The 16,548-nt window shown below is 36.0% G+C and overlaps 1 protein-coding gene across 1 annotated transcript in view; it reads left to right on the top strand.

Annotated features, from left to right (window-relative positions):
- Ppp1r1c (protein phosphatase 1 regulatory inhibitor subunit 1C) overlaps positions 1-16,548 on the top strand; it is a 98,527-nt gene that overhangs the window by 42,708 nt on the left and 39,271 nt on the right. The window contains exons 3-4 of the mRNA XM_090343070.1: positions 12,737-12,774; positions 14,785-14,845. Of these exons, the coding sequence (XP_090199196.1) occupies positions 12,737-12,774; positions 14,785-14,845 (99 nt within the window). The remainder of the gene's footprint in view (positions 1-12,736; positions 12,775-14,784; positions 14,846-16,548) is intronic.

Below are 16,548 nucleotides of genomic sequence, written 5' to 3'. Positions count from 1 at the left end.
CATTTTTTTAAGATAGACATCTATTAACATAATATTCCTATTATTATCAATTGAAATGGCAAGCTATAAATAATACTGATAGAAAAATATAGCTGTGTGAATGTTGGCATAACAAGGTGCAACTATTTTTCTGGGTTCTCCCCTCCCCCCATCTCTCATCCCAAGGCATTTAAATTCATTCTAGTGGTTTTAGTTTGGGCCACAGTTTTAACAATATCTAAGCACTCAGAGAAAAATACTACTGAAACCAGTGTTTGGTAGCTTAATTTGAAGCACTAAATTATAAGCTTCCAGCATTGCCCAGCAGACTTTCTGCAAAAGAGCTCATGACCATTGGAAAGGGGGAGAGTTCAGTAAGTCAGAAATACAGGTTTTGCCACATTTGTCTGAAGAGATTTGCATAGCCCTATTATGTCTAGTCATATAGTAAAAACATGCTAAATATTCTTGACTGCTCCTGTATGCAATAAAAGCAGTATCTCTCTCATGTTAAGTAGGCATAATCTATGCAAGTATGCTAAAGCCATAAGGAACTGTCAGACGTGAACACAGAATGAAGTGCTGAGCTATGCATAGCGGTTTCTTTCTTTTTATTATTGAGTTATTCCTGTTCTGTACTGAAGGTTCATGGCTCAGCAATTGTTCCTGAATTAGCAGACCTAGAGTCCTCTGTGCAATTTTGACTTGATTGTCCCTTCCTTATTCTATGTAGCAGCACAAATTCAAATCTAGCTGCTAGCTTCAACAACAGATACAATCCAAAGATCTCTAGAAATAAAGAGCACCTTCAAATACATTAGGTTTAAAAATAGAGAACTTGCTGAAACATGATACTTTAGCTGTTACTGAAGTTTTCAGAGATCTGATGTTAAATTCCTTTTGAGATTCTCAACTAGAGTCCTTGTAATTGAATCCCTAGTTGATTCAATGATGACTATAAACCTTTTTGTTGTTGTCTTATAACATATAAGTTTTACTGGTATTTTAACTAGTAGTACAAGGGAGGCTTCATTTAATGAAGCAGTATATGAATACAATGCATCTTGATCTGTTACTCCCTTCAAAAAGCTCGTTCCACCTTTTCCTACGCATTTTGTGGAACATACAACAGTTTTTTTTCAGGCAAAGAACAGTTTATTGGGGGGGGGAGAGCAAACTGCCAGTCCACACAAGATGGAGGTGTGCTAAGACAGAAGGGAAGGAGAAAGAGAGAGAGAAAATATAAAACATTTTTGACTGCTTTCTCCTCCCTCTCCTTCTCCCCTTTGCCCTTTCCTTTCCAAGTACCAAGTACCCATTTTTTAAAATCTTTTTTTGTTGTTGGGTAATATATAGAGGGGTTACAGTTATAGTCTTCAGGCAGTAGGTGCATTACTTCTGGAACACTGATACCCCTTCTCATTTTTTTATTCCTCTTTCCCTCCTGCCACCCTGTCGCAATCATCTTATAAACCTTTTTTATTTGTTGTGAATCTTCTACATAATAGAAATATTATTCCATGATAGAAAATATTAGTGTTCATAGCTAGTGAAAATTAAGGATTTAGGGTAATTTCCCAGGTCACTGACAAGATTAATAATCCCAATTACTAGACAGAAGAAAGGGGCACCAACTGTAAGATAGCTTGATCGTTCTTGATAGTTTATGTAACAAGAATTATAATAGACTTTTCTTATTAAAAGTATTTTAGGAATGAGTTAGCCATAATCACTTTCAATAAAAATTAGATTTTTGGATAATTGTGACATATCTTGTCATCTAGAATCACATTGAGGTTGACTTCTCCTGAGTTTCTGCTTTTTCGTCCGTTCTGTTTGATATTCAGAGATTGATTACTTACAACTTCTTCAAGCATTTTCCATGTTTTCCTATAGAAATACAGAAGTTTTAATTCTTACGTTAAGAACTTTTATCCTCCTGGGTGCTGGTGACTTATTCCTGTAATCCTAGCTTCTCAGGAGTTTGAGATTTAAGGATCATAGTTCAAAGCCAGACAGGAAAGGAAAATCTGTGAGACTCTTATCTCCAATTAACCAGCAGAAAGCTGGATGCACTGTTGTGGCTTAAAGTGGTGAGTATTCTTGAGCAAAAAGAACTCAGGGACACACCTAGACCGTGAATTCAAGCTCTGTCACTGAAAACAAAAGCAAAACCAAAAATCCCTTTCCTCATACTTGAATTGATTTTAAGAATGCAGTTTCAGTCATCTATCTGATTGTGTGTGCGTGTGTGTGTGTGCATGTGTGTTTGTGGGGGGGGGGGGTGGGTGGGTGTTTGGTTGGTCGTGAGGCTTGAAGCCTGGACCTGGGTGCTGTCCCTGGACTTTTTTGCTTGAGATTAGCACTCACCACTTGAAGCCACAGCATGTCCAGCTTTCTGAAGCCTGTCCCTAAGTGCTTCAGCTCAAGCCTATTGCTTACCACCTAAGCCACGCACCACTTTCTCTGACTGTGGATATCCAGGTTTCTCGATATCTTTTACTGAAGAGGCTATCTTTTCTCAAACTTACATTTTTTTGGAGTATCTTTGTCAAGTATCAGATGGGTTGTAGCTGTGTGGAATTACGTTCAATTCAATTAGTCTGCATGACTGTTTTGTGCCAGTATCATGCTAATTTTGCTGCTATGGCTCATGGTATAATTTGCAGCCTAGTAATTTGACCTCCAGCATTGGTCATTTTACTTAGGAATTGTTTTTCTTCTCTGGAGATCTTTAATGCTTCTATGCAAATTTTGGAATTGAATTTTCTTTTTTGTGAAAAGACAAATGGAAAGGTGACTGTACTGAATCCATACATTGCTTTTCCATGGTACGCACTCCCTGCTAATACTAATCCTGCTGGTTCAAAAACAGGTGGTCTTCCATCTTTTACTACTTCCCAGAAGTTTCTTCTGTGGTTTATAGCTTTCATAACTTTCATTCCAGAGGTATTTTTCTCTCTCTCTCTCTTTTTTTAAGTTTATTCCTGTGCATTTTTAAGACTATTGTGGGTAGATATTTTTAAATTTCTTTCTCAATCTGTTCATTATTAAAGTATGGAAATGTTACCAAGGCAAGTTAATTTCCTAACTCTGTGACTCTCCTCTTTCTCTCTCTCTCTCTCTCTCTCTCTCTCTCTCTCTCTCTCTCTCTCTCTCTCTCTCTCTCTCTCTCTCTCTCTCTCTCTTTCTCTCTCACTCTCTCTCTGTGTCATTGTTACTCTGTCTTGTATTGATTGTTCTCTTTCACATTCCAATCTCACAGTTATGGCATATCCTAGTGTTCCATTTCATGAAAATTGATCTTTACTGTCTATTTACAACACCTTTCTAATGTGCTGTGGTTTTAAATTCTAAATATGGTTTTTAGGACAGAATTACCTTCTCAGAAGCTATTCTGCCTGCTGACTTTGATTCAGTTTGGTCTTTTCAAAACAAGCTGCTGCTTCTACAATTCACTTTGTATTAGGCAAGCCTCTGCAGGTACTGAGCTAGCTCAGAACATTTCAGGATGTCATTATCACATAGACTTCTTAATTATTTGATTTTTCCCAAGCCCTGAATAAATGAAATTGCAATCTTAATCAGATTTTTCTCACTTGTGACCTGTAAACTGTATTTATACTTTTCCAATAAAATGACGTGTAAGACATTTACACAACAAAGAAACATTCTTGATATTGATTTTTCTACTTCATATATCGCGTTCCTTGTTCTTCCAAGGATATAACTGGGAATACTGCCTTTACTATATTACAACAACCTTTTTGTTGACCAACATTAAAAAGAAACAAATCAAAAGCATACTCAATTAATGATTCAATAAATCTTGTTATTTAGCAGGAACATATTCTGCCAAAAAAAAGCAACGAACAAACCTCAACAGCTACACCCTTCAGAATCTAGTAAAAAACATAAGCTGGATATAAAAACTATCTACATTCATCTGACCATTTTCAATTCCATTGGTAGGAAATTGATAGGATAAGATACAGTATTTGTTTTAAGTACCAACTCAAGAGAATAGAAAAATAATAGAGATGGCATATATTCAGGATTAAGCTTTGGGCTTTGCAATTTTGTTAGTGTTTTTTAAGCACAATGTGTTAATAGTGCCTTCTGATAGAAAATTTAAGTGTCAGTGATGACTAGTGACAAATGCTGACTACATAATGCACTGTCACTTGTTACCTATAGGTTAAGGAAAGTGAAGAATACAGATCCAGCCTTTAGAAATAGTATGGCTTTCATGAGGGGCTTTGGCTTTACAAAACTGAAGGGTGTGGTAAAATCCCTAAGACTTATGCATGGTTTTTCTTGATAGCTAAACATTATCAGGTCACTTGCAGAATTTCTACTGACAAACATTTAATAAAATAAAAGACTCATAAAACCAGCTTACCCCCATGCTTTATAAAGCTCACATGAGGGGCTGGGAGTTTGGCCTAGTGGTAGAGTGCTTGCCTAGCATGCACGAAGACCTGGGTTCAATTCCTCAGTACCATATGCATAGAAAAAAGCCAGAAATGGTGCTGAGGCTCAAGGGGTAGAGCTCTATCCTTGAGAAAAGTCCAAGGACAGTGCTCAGGCCCTGAGCTCAAGCCCAGGACTGGCAAAAAAAAAAAGCTCACATGACTTGTTATTAATTCAAGCTTTGATGTGACGGCATTGCAAAATTCTTATAGTTGTACTAGATGAATCTTGCTACTTCAGAAAAATACTTAATCATAACTCTTACTTTCTCCAAGGAGGTAGTATATGTACATAATATGTTCTAGATTTAGTGGCTTGTGGCTAATATTTAATAAAACATGTTTTAAATTAGGACAATAAATACTCAATATTTTTCTTAAACTTTCTGAGAATATTGTAAGCATTAGTTGTAGATGGATAATTTTTTAATACTTTTGTTTTCTTTAGATAGTTGTACAAAGGAGTTTCCATTTATCAGAGTGGTTTATAAATACAATACCTCTTGATTAATGTTACCCCTTTCACATTTTCACCCAACCCTCTTGCTCTACCCCTTCCCTTACTTTTCTTAATTTTTAGGTTATGTATTGAATTTTTGCCACTTAGCAAAATTTATGTATACAATGCATGTTGATGGATGATTTATTTAAGGGATAAATTTGGAAGAAGTTAAAGCATACTATTTTACTTAATATAATTCTTTTGCACATCTTCCCATTTCCTTACAAATGGTAAAATATCATTCTTCCTGATGGGAGAATTGTACTTCATTGTGTATGTATACCATATTCCTTTGATCTATTAGTCTGCTGGTAGGCATTGGATCTGATTCCATACAGTGCCTATGGTAAATAATGCTGCAATGAACATAGTTGTGCTGCTAGCTTTAGTGTTGTCTTGTTTGTGTTTTATTGGAGTGAAATTCTGTGTGGTAGGGAAACCCTCTGTTTGCTTTGTCTTTTGATGAACATTTGTACTGCTTTGGTCTCTCCCATTGTGGTAGCTAGAATGTGCTTGTAAATCTAGAAGTACACATAGCAGATGATTCAAAAAGCTACACTAACACATGATACATTATTACAACTCTGTAGGCATTCGCACAGAATGAGACCAAAGAAGGATGTTCTTAGGATAGAAATACAATAGCTATGTGCATCTGATAATACAAAATAACACTCATCAAAATGAACTCCAGAAAATTGAAACAAGAACTCATTTCTAAGCTGAGTATCCAGTGGTTTATACTGTAATGTTAGCTACTCAGGAGGCTGAGATCTAAGGATCACAGTTTGAAGCCGGACAGGGGCAGAAGTCTTTGACACTTATTGCCAATTAACCACCAAAAAGCAAGAAGTAGAACTGTGGCTAAAAGCGGTACAGAACTAACCTTGAGTGAAAAAGCTTAGGGATAGCACCCAGGCCCTGAATTCAAGTTTCATGAATGAAAAAAATAATAAAAACTATGTTTTCTTTGTTGTTAATTCATTTATCTGCTTTAGCAAAGTAAGAGGGACACAGAAATGGTGGGACAGGGGGTGAAAATGCAGTAGTGGCATTCATTAGACTCTATGTTGAAAATGAACTATAGAACTTTTGGGTTGGGACAGGAGGAAAAAACTGGAGAGCAAGGGAAGTGGTAACATTGTAAAAAATGTGCTGTTTTCTGTATGTCAAAGGACATAGCTAGTAAATTAATTAGGAAGCCTACAGAATGGGAGAAGATCTTCACCAACCATACAATGGACAAAGGCCTCACATCTTTAATATATCAACAGATCAAAAAATTGAATCACTCCAAAACTAATCTCCAAAGTAACAACCATCCCATTAAAAGATGGGCCAAAGACTTAAAGAGAGTCTTCTCTGAAGAAGAAACAAAAATGGCCTATAGACACACGAAGAAATGCTCAACATCTCTGGTCATAAAAGAAATGCAAATCAAAACAACTCTAAGATTCCACCTCACACCAGTTAGAATGGCCAGGATCAAGAAGACTAATAACAACAGATGCTGGAGGGGATGTGGCCAGGAGGGATCACTACTACACTGTTGGTGGGAGTGCAAACTCGTTCAACCACTATGGAAAGCAGTATGGCAGTTCCTTAAAAGGCTAAACATAGAGCTCCCCTATGACCCAGCAATTCCACTACTTGGCATTTACCCAACCGTCCAGAAACAAGGGCATACTAAACCCACTAGCACAGTGATGTTCATTGCAGTACTATTTACCATAGCAAAGATATGGAACCAACCCAGATGTCCCTCAGTTGATGAGTGGATCAACAAGATGTGGTATTTATACACAATGGAATTCTATGCTGCTGTCAGAAAGAACCACATCGCCCCATTTGTAAGGAAATAGAAAGACTTAGAAAAAATCATATTAAGTGAATTAAGCCAGACTCAAAGGAACATAGGCCCAATAGTCTCCCTCATTTGTCATAATCAGTAGAAACCTTGGGCTCTCCTAGCAGAGATTTACAATAGAACAAAATCTAAAGACATTAGGCCAAACAGTATGACACTAAATGTAAGGACCTCCAGGAGAAGGAAAAAAAACCCCATATAATGAGTGACTGTTGTCCTTAATGTACTATGTTATCTCTCATCTCTTTTGCCATACCTTGGTTATGTCATATTGTTACAATATTTCACCTTGTTATCTGACATATTTTATATGTACTTAATTGGTTATTTGAAATTGGATAGGAAGAAATCAAGATAAGCGGGGGAGGGTTGGGGGGAAATGGGGACCATGTCATAAGAAAGGGTATCAATGTTTATGAAGTTATGCACCTTTTATCTGGTGAATATAATGTAACCCTTCTATTAATCACAATAAAAATGTGCTCTTTATTGGACATATAATTATAACCCCTCTGCACATCACCGTTATATTTACAATAAAAATTACATGATCAAAAAAGAATATTATAATCAGATCACATTGATATCATTCAAATATATTCACAATACTGATAAAATTAGCTTTATAAACCAGACAAGTTAGAAAATGCATCTTCTCTCTTCCTCTGGGTTGCTTGAAAAAAATGACATCCACTTCTGAAAGAATGTCTTACCCACGGACTCTTGTTTGTTATCTTGCATACCATCATAACACTGATTTTCTGAATTAGTCCTGTTCTAGTGAATTCTCATTGCCTGATACTATCTGGCTCGCTACCTGTCCTCTGTGCACAGTTACTTGTGCATTTCAAGATAGTATGTTAGATGGGGAACCTTTGCGCCCAAACAACCAGAGGTTACTTCCTCTGCTGCTTCCATGTACCATTTAATGGAAATTGAGGAAATAATTTATTTGCTTCATTCTAGGGGCATTCTAGGATTTATATCTCTGTTTTGATCTTTACATGTAAAAGTAGTTGAAATACCAAATACCATATGTTGTGTGAACCAAGAAACAAATGGTTTACATGTCTTCATAACATAGTAATAAATTTGGAAAGGTTATTATTTCATTATCACAATTTCCTCCTTGAAGCTAGTTAGTAAAATTTATGGTTGATTAAACAGTTATAAAAGATATCATGGGATAACTTGGAAGACAGTATGGATCCGTGGAAGATATCGAGCCTGCAACTATTTAAACTGAAATACTGGAATTTATCCTAATATGTTCTGTGAAATAAAATTTTAACTCTTCACATCTGGCTGAAATTCCTGTCAGCTTAGTAGACTAGCTCTTTAAACGAGTAAACCGAAAGAGAAAAACTATGTGTCTGATGCTAAACAAATCTTCTTTTCCTATCCATAGAGATATTTGACTGCTTCTATCTGTGGTTTATCTTTTTTGTTATTTCTTGTCATATTTAACCTGTTATTATCCATGCGTTTGAAGAGAAATCTTCAAAGCAATCTTTTTACAACTCTACTTTGATCAAAAGTTCTCTAATTTCCTCTGAATTGACTTCACATTCCCAAAATAACTGCTTGAAATAAAGTCATCCTCTGTTATTGAAACCCATCACAACTTGGCAACTTTTGAGTTTGTGCTAAGAAATTGAATCTTTCCTTACCGAGCTGTTTTATTTATATGTCCATAAATAGGGTATTACAGCCAATACTGTGAGGAAATAATTTTGTGATTATGGTTTTATCTATTGTCTAATATAGATTCTTATAAAAGAATATATTGACATTGTCTCTATCACTTATTTTTGCTTCTTCATATGTATACATATATACACATATGTACAAGTGAAATATAGACAGGATATGTAGTATATATCCCTTGATATCTTTCCAATATCCAGAAATTGACAAACAACAAAATGAGGTCATATGTCCTTCTGTTTTTTCTGATTTCCATTTTAACACTCTGGCAATATTTACAGGAATTTGAGTGTCTGTTACATTGCTTCGGTCTTAGAAAATAACTTTAAAAGACAGTTATTCTTAATGTATTATATTTTTCTCTCTTCTCTTGTGTTGCCCTTTGGTTAATCTCATATTGTTACAGTATCCAACTTTGTTACCTGGTATATTATATAGATGTTTACTTGTTTATTTGAAATAGGAGTGGAAAAATGAGAGGAGGGACTGGGGGAGCAAAATGGGGACAAAAACATGAGAAGGAGTATCAATGTATGAGAAGTAATGCACCTTTTATCTGGCAAATATAACTGTAACCCCTCTACACATTAAAATAATAAATAAAGTTTGAAAAATACTATTTGCAAAACTATACCTACAATAAATATTTATACCCTAAAAAATAGGAGCTTCAGCTTCTGCCTTAATGAGTTTGTTAATCAAACACTTATTTGTTAACAAGAATTTATCACCTGCTATGAACAAATCTCTGCCCTCATATTAGATTTTGAGTACAGAGAATCAGCAGAGAGTACTCTGTTTTCCTTGCTTTTACATCTGTTCATTTTGTTACAGTTCAGAATTTTTTTTTATTTTAGTCTTCCCTATTCCTTTCTCTTAGGCTTTATTTAAATGGCTGATTCTGTTAAAAAATAATGACTAGTTTTCTAAAGTCCGATGAGATCTTATCTCTGTTTCTGGGGAAATTGGATAACCAGATTTTTAATGTATGTGTGTCTATATAGATCCTGGATTTATCCTGTTTCTTCTATGAACTGAAATATATCAAGAGTATTCTAACTAATCAGTAATCACAACATTAGAACATATCTCTGTTTATATTTTCACTGATAATATTTATTCAAATGTTCTACTTATAATGTTTATAACCTGTTATTTTACAAAGTTTTTCCCCCCAATGTGTCTTGAGAGAGGCTATATAGACGAGTAAAGCTGGAACAGTCACAATACCCTGTTTCAGAAAATTGGTGATTTTTTGGACAATATAAACTCAGGGTCTTGTGGTGGCTAGGCAAGTATTCTATCCCTTGAGTCACACCCCTAGGTCTTATTGCTTTGCATTTGTTTTTAAAGTAAGGTCTCTTTTTGTCCAGAGTTGACCTCAGATCAGGATCCTCTCACCCTTCCTACTGAGTAGTTGGCTTTATAAGAAGGGGCTACCGTGCTCAGACCAATTTGCAAATTTTAATTATGAATAGTCAGTTAATAAATCTCCCACCAGTTAATAAACTGGTTCAACTTTTCTGTGAAGTAGTATTATTTTTCTTGTTTCATGAGAAATATAGGGATTTATTCTTATATTTCGTGAAGAATAAAGCATTTCGGAACACTTCCAAATTTAGCTACTAGGTCATAATTTGAAGCTTTGAAAAGAACATAGAGTCACTATAAACATCATCCTGATGTTTTCGTGCAAAGAGCTGGAGAGCCTGTGTGCGCTTTTATAGATCTCCTTTTTTGGTTCCAAGGTCAATGATACAAATTACAAAGAACACTGTGTTTGGGTCTGTCTATTGTCTCTTGTGCCTTATGAACATGTAGTGTTATGTATGTTTATTTGAGATGTTTGGTAGACAGAAATGATTAATTCCCTCAATTTACTCACAATCTACTAAATAGGGAAAAAATATCAGTGGCTCTCAAGCAAACTCTAATTTGTTTTCATCTTTCCTCGTACCTATTTCTGAGTCATTTTTTAAAAATATTTTTTATTGTATTTAATAAAAGTGTTACATGATATTTGCCAGATAGAAGGTGCATTAATTCACATACATTGATACCCTTCCACATGTCTTGGTACCCATTTCCCTCCCCCCACTCCCCCCCTCTTGGTTTTCCCCCCTTTCCTGTCCAATTTCAAGTAACCAAATACAAATGTATCCAATATATCAGATAACAAAGTGAGATATTGTGACAATATGAGATAACAAAGGAACAGCAAAAGAGATGAGAGATAACATAGCACCTTAAGGACAGCAATCATTCATTATATGGCTTTTGTTTCAATATCCTGGAGGTCCTTTCAATTAGCTTCATACTATATGGCCTTATGTATCAAGGTTTTGTTCTATTGTAAATCTCTGCTAGGGAGAGCCCAAGGTTTCTACTGATTATGACAAATGAGGGAAACCATTGAGCCTAAGTTCCTTTGAGTCTGGCTTACTTCACTTAATATGATTTTTTCTAAGTCTTTCCATTTCCTAACAAATGGGTCGATGTCATTCATTTTGACTTGAAAGTTATTCAGTTTTCACTCTTTAGTTTCAAAATAAGACTACAGACTGAATTTCATCAGCTTGGTTTTCATGACACTGTTGACTTTTATTAAAATAATTCAACAAAAATAGTGGAAACATTTCATTCACCATCTAATAGGTATAATTTTGATAGTTACTTCAGGAGTGCACTGTTTTTGCATATATTATAATAAATATGAAGTACAAAGTTGAATGACTAGACCCAACTTTGTTCCTGAAACAGTAGGTTATGTCTCCTGGGCTGAATTTTGAAAATTCCTAAAGGATTAAAAAAGCATTAAGAAACCTCATTGCCATTAGCATTCTGACTGATCACAACACATGATAATGTTTCATATTTAGCTATACTTTAATAGTAAAAGTTTTCACACTGATTAACAGTATTGTTCAAGTTAGCATAACAATATGTTCATAGCTGCCTCATGCCGAGCTGTCTGATCACTCGCAGTGCTAGCATTAGAACATCATGACTGCTGTCCTGAATAACTTCCTGTCTGTAAAGTTTGTAAATTTTTCTATAAGTTAGAAAATATCTAGGAACCAGCTCACATCTGCTAGTTCAGCTACTCAAGAGACCTGAGATATGACGACTGCAGTTTAAAGACATCCCAGGCAGGGAAGGCCCTGGGCAGCACCCAGGCCTTGAGTTTATAGCATCAGGACTAGTACAAACACACACACATAAAATCTTTTAACCAAAATGGATATATAAAAATAATAGTCATATAAAAGGGAGCAAAATCAGATAAAGACGGGCAGAGTGTTATCCAATTGGCTCAGAGATCGCTACAGGTAGCATGAATAAATTTTATTCATTCATATGTATTTCCCATTTATACTTATCTGTCTTTTATAAGATAAAAATACTATGTATATAGTTTTGAAATATTTTCACCTATATAGTATATTTTCATATTCATTAATACATATGTATATAATTATCTTTAAGATGATGCTCATTAGTGAACTTCTCATTATCTTTAGACCATAGAATCAATCTTTCAGTTATGAGAAATGACTTAAAGCATCAGGATATCATAGTCAGGTCAAAAAAGCCCTAAGGCAGCGTTCTTAGTAAGAAGGAAGCAAAGAAGCGTAGCCCAGAATACAGAGGAAGTGTTTTGTGGAAGAATCGGTGTGAACACTTTTTCCAGACTCTTTTCTCAAAACTCTACATACTGACTCTCATAAGATAGGTCTGAGAAGACAGTGGAGTTTTTTTCTAGGGATCTCTTGAGAGAGGTTGTTACCTTCTTGTAGTGATGGTGATTATGCTGAAAAGTAAAGGTTTGTTCCACATAGCAACAAAAGTTGAAGAAAGTTGGCAGAGACTCTATCCAATAGGCAGGGGGAACATTACAGGAAAGAAGTTGCTTATGCCATGACACGTTGAGGTTTATAACATGAATGCTTGTTCCGAGTTCTTTCCTTTGTCCCCATTTAAATGAATGACAGACATTTTGGACTATAAAGAGGAAAGCCTTTACATGGTTTACTCCTCTGAACAAAGGCTACTTTGTTCACCTACTTCTTTCTCCTCTCCACAACCTGAAGTCTTAGTTGTTACAGATGCATAAGCCAGTTATTACATTTTTGATGTCTTACTCAAATGTTGGTATATTACAAGGAAGAATATTAGCTTTCTAATAAATTATACCAACTTCTCTTTCAGAAATAGATGACAAGAGGGTGAACAATACACAAGGAGAAGTAAGTCCCTATGTTTTATATAATTGTGTTTAATTCAAGGACACAATTCTCTTGATTCAGTGTGATTAAAAAACATGACATGCATGTAACCGTTATATGAAATCTAGATTGTTTTTTCTAATTGAATATCAAAATAATGTTATTAATATATCTGTTTTTTATTTTGATTATCTGACTTAAAGCAAGCCCTTAAAATGCTTCTAAAATAAGATATCAGTATTTAAAGTCCAATATGCAATTTAGCACTACAGAGGAGAGCCAGGAAATGCTGAAATCCATGAACAAAGTTATTGGTCGGATGGTGACAGATACCCCTTACAGCATGTGGGATGAATGAAGAAAGTGGAGTCTGGGAGGATAAAGTCCTCTAAAGCTTGGCTGTGCAGAACTAAGCACTTCATAGATAATGTATTAAGATACAAAGTCTACAGCTACTCAGAACATTGTCGTCTTCACCTCCTCTAAACATTCCAAAGGAGCTCAGAAAGAAAACAGAAACTTGGGTTTCCAAGCTAAGCTGATGAAATAGAAAATATGAAAGGAGCAAATTTGTACTTAGAAAGGTAACAAATATTAAATGGGGTGCTCTATACCCTTAATAATCATTTCCTACGCAAGAAAAAGCATATAATAACAAAACACCAAATGTACAAAATACCAAACATACAAATGTACAAAATAACAAATAACATCTCATGAGACTTTAAAAAATTGGTGAGACAGTAAATGCACAATTGCTTTAAAAACCTAGCTCTTGCAAAAAGATAGAGTAGTTTTATTACTTTAGGTTTACTTTTAAGTTCTTAAACCATATAAGGCGTAATTGTGTGGAATGGATTTTCCTCGCGATCTTGAATATGAGTATGGATTTATATGAAATGGCAAGGAGGGATTGCTTCTCAAAGCCAGCCTGACCAGACGGAAACAATGGAAATCTCCTTCACATGTCAATTGTTCAAACGTTTCCCGTTCATGTGGAGTTGCCCATCTTCCCTGTATGATGGAGACTCACATCAGTAATGTATACCCTGAAGGGAGTTGTGTGTACTGCTCTAGGGGTCCAGTGCAATAGCAGAGTGCTCCCCTAGAATCCTGAGGCCTGGCTTTGATTCCCAGCACTACAATGATAACTCTAAGAGGAATGAAATTTGTACTCTGCCCCGGGGACCTTACACATTCAACAACTGTTTGCTTGATTTAAGAAAAAAAGAAAACTTTTAATTTTTAAGATTAAAAAAAATTTCCAGTCCTAGGGTTTGAACTCAGGGCTGTAGCACCGTCCTTGGGCTTTCTCAAGGCTGGTACCCTACCACTTGAGCCTCAGCACCACTTTCAGCTTTTTCTATGTATGTGGCACTGAGGAATCAAACCTGGGTCTTTGTGCAGACTACCAAACACTCTACCACCAAGCCAAACTCCCGGTCCCAATTTTTAAGATTTTTTTTTTAACTTTTAAGCTGTTAACATTTCTTTTGAATCAGGCAATGTGTTGATTACCAGACATAACTTAAAAGGGAAAATATTTATTTTAGCTTCTAAGTTCATTCCATGGTTGTTTGGCCTAGGCACATGGACATAACAAAATGCTGTGGGAGAATGGAATGGAGCTTCTTCATTTTATGATTCATTATGTTCTGTCCGATATGCAAGGAAAGCCTCGAACAATCACTATGTACGACAGGGTGACTTACAATTATTTAAACTTGACTTTTCAGAGCAAAATGAATTGTCCATATATAAATCTCATGAAGAACTTCACCTTACCACATTAAAAGATAAATCAATATGTTAGTAAGGAATCATTGTGACCTCATCTTATTGTAAAATAGATCCCTGGGGTCATATATCTCTTAAACCTGACATCACATGCATATAATCTCTCATTGACTAGAGTTAACAGCTCTTGATAGAGACAGTGGAAATTTCTGTGACACGTGGTATAACGTTTTTCCTTGGGATATCTATTCTATTTGTATATCTAACATCTCTACTCTTTCTTTTTGCTCACAGTCACAGAATACATCCCCTAAGCAACGGAAGCAGAGTGTGTACACCCCACCTGCTGTCAAAGGTAATGTTCACACACTGCTTTGGGTGTCCTGAGTTATGAGAAACAGCTGGGAGGCATCTGTGCCCAAGGACCATCCGTCTCGCCATACCTAGACCAGGGCTCAGTTCTGCGGCTCAGGACTGTAGTGTACAGCAATCCATCTGTTTAAAGCATGCTTTCTTCAAGAGGGAAATAAGTGAAGCAATACCTAAGGGTCCCAGAATCTCAGTCTGGAAATTCAGTTTTCCAAGTAATGACAAAAGATGTTCCTTTTACCTTCCCTCACATATTTTCTTCTTCATTTTTTTTTTTTTGCCAGTCCTGGGTTTGAGCTCAGGGCCTGAGCACTGTCCTTGGACTTTCTCAAGGCTAGAGCTCTACCACTTGAGCCATAGCACCACTTCAGGTTTTTTCTATGTATGTGGTACCAAGGAATGGAACCCAGGTCTTCGTGCATGCTAGGGAAGCATTATATTTCTAGGCCAAACTCCCAGTCCCTCCTCACGTCCTTTCTCTGAGGGGATTTTTCCATAATCTCTAATCACTCTTGCCAATGTTGGCAGATGCTTGTCATTTTTTTCTTGGCTTATGCAAAAATAGAATAACTTGAATTTGGGGGATGGTTTTGTGCAACATGTTATTGTCTTATGTCAGTAGCAGTTCTAAGAAACCTGATCATACTACTATTTGCTGAACTTGTAGCAACTGTTGAAAGAAACTGAGAATCTTACTTCAGATTTGTGCAATTTCCCAGAATTTTTTCCCTCAAAATTGGAACTGCTAAAATAACATCTAAGTGAATCAGTATTTTGACCAGTACTTATTCCAAGGAAAACTTCTTTTATTTCTCATACAAAAATATTCCTGACACGAGGCAGTATATTTGGTCCAGTGTGCAGGTTCCATGCTAGTGCTTGGATTGTTGGCTTCAAGCGTCATCTCGGCACTTTCCAGCTCAGTTTCAGCTGCATGAGAAGCCAGCTGAGCAGCTTCGTCTGGAGCTTGGAAGGATGTCTAAATTAGGAGTGAAATTTTCCACACTGTATTCTCTATAGAGCTGGGGACTTTTCAGGGAGGTGGGATACAAATGGCCCCTTGAAATGGCTACTCTCAGTCAACTTCCTTCTTAGCAAGGAATGCCACATTTGCCAGCTTGTAAGACTGTAGTCAAGAATGCTGCTCTCAGCATTGCAATTTCTTCCAGGATAATTATTGAAACTACTAGGCATCCATCTCTGTTTGAAGATAACTATGGTCATTTTTCCCAAATGCAAATTTTTGCTTTGTATTTTCAAGATACATCCATTTTGTCATGAATGCAACAGTGAAAGATCTACATCCACTCGTTTATTATTTCCTCTGTTCTATTTTTAAGAATGCTTATGCTAAATAAAATATTATAGTTGTCATGTCCTCAGAGAGTAGCGGATTATTTTTAAAGGACAATCTTAAACTCAGAGCCCCACAGGGACCCTGCTACTCCTTATATTTAGCTTTCAGCTATGCTAAGAATGTGGGATCCTAGCATTTCCGGAAGTTAGTTTGATTACCCTTTCCATATAACCTCCCCTTTCAGCCTTTTCCCCACAAGACTGTCATCCAATGGCAAGCATTTGTGGTCATGAGTTAAGAGTCTTTTCTCTCAAGAAAATATCAGGGTATTCATATCAGTTATTAAGTTCTCATTTATTACCAGTAACTATGTTTGTGAGTCATCAGCTTCT

The sequence above is a fragment of the Megascapheus bottae genome, chromosome 12 (assembly GCF_031878675.1).
Source record: "Megascapheus bottae isolate mThoBot1 chromosome 12, mThoBot2.hap1, whole genome shotgun sequence".
Taxonomy (NCBI): domain Eukaryota; kingdom Metazoa; phylum Chordata; class Mammalia; order Rodentia; family Geomyidae; genus Megascapheus; species Megascapheus bottae.
The sequence above is the reverse complement of the archived record's forward strand: the minus strand, read 5'-3'. Positions and strand labels throughout refer to the sequence as shown.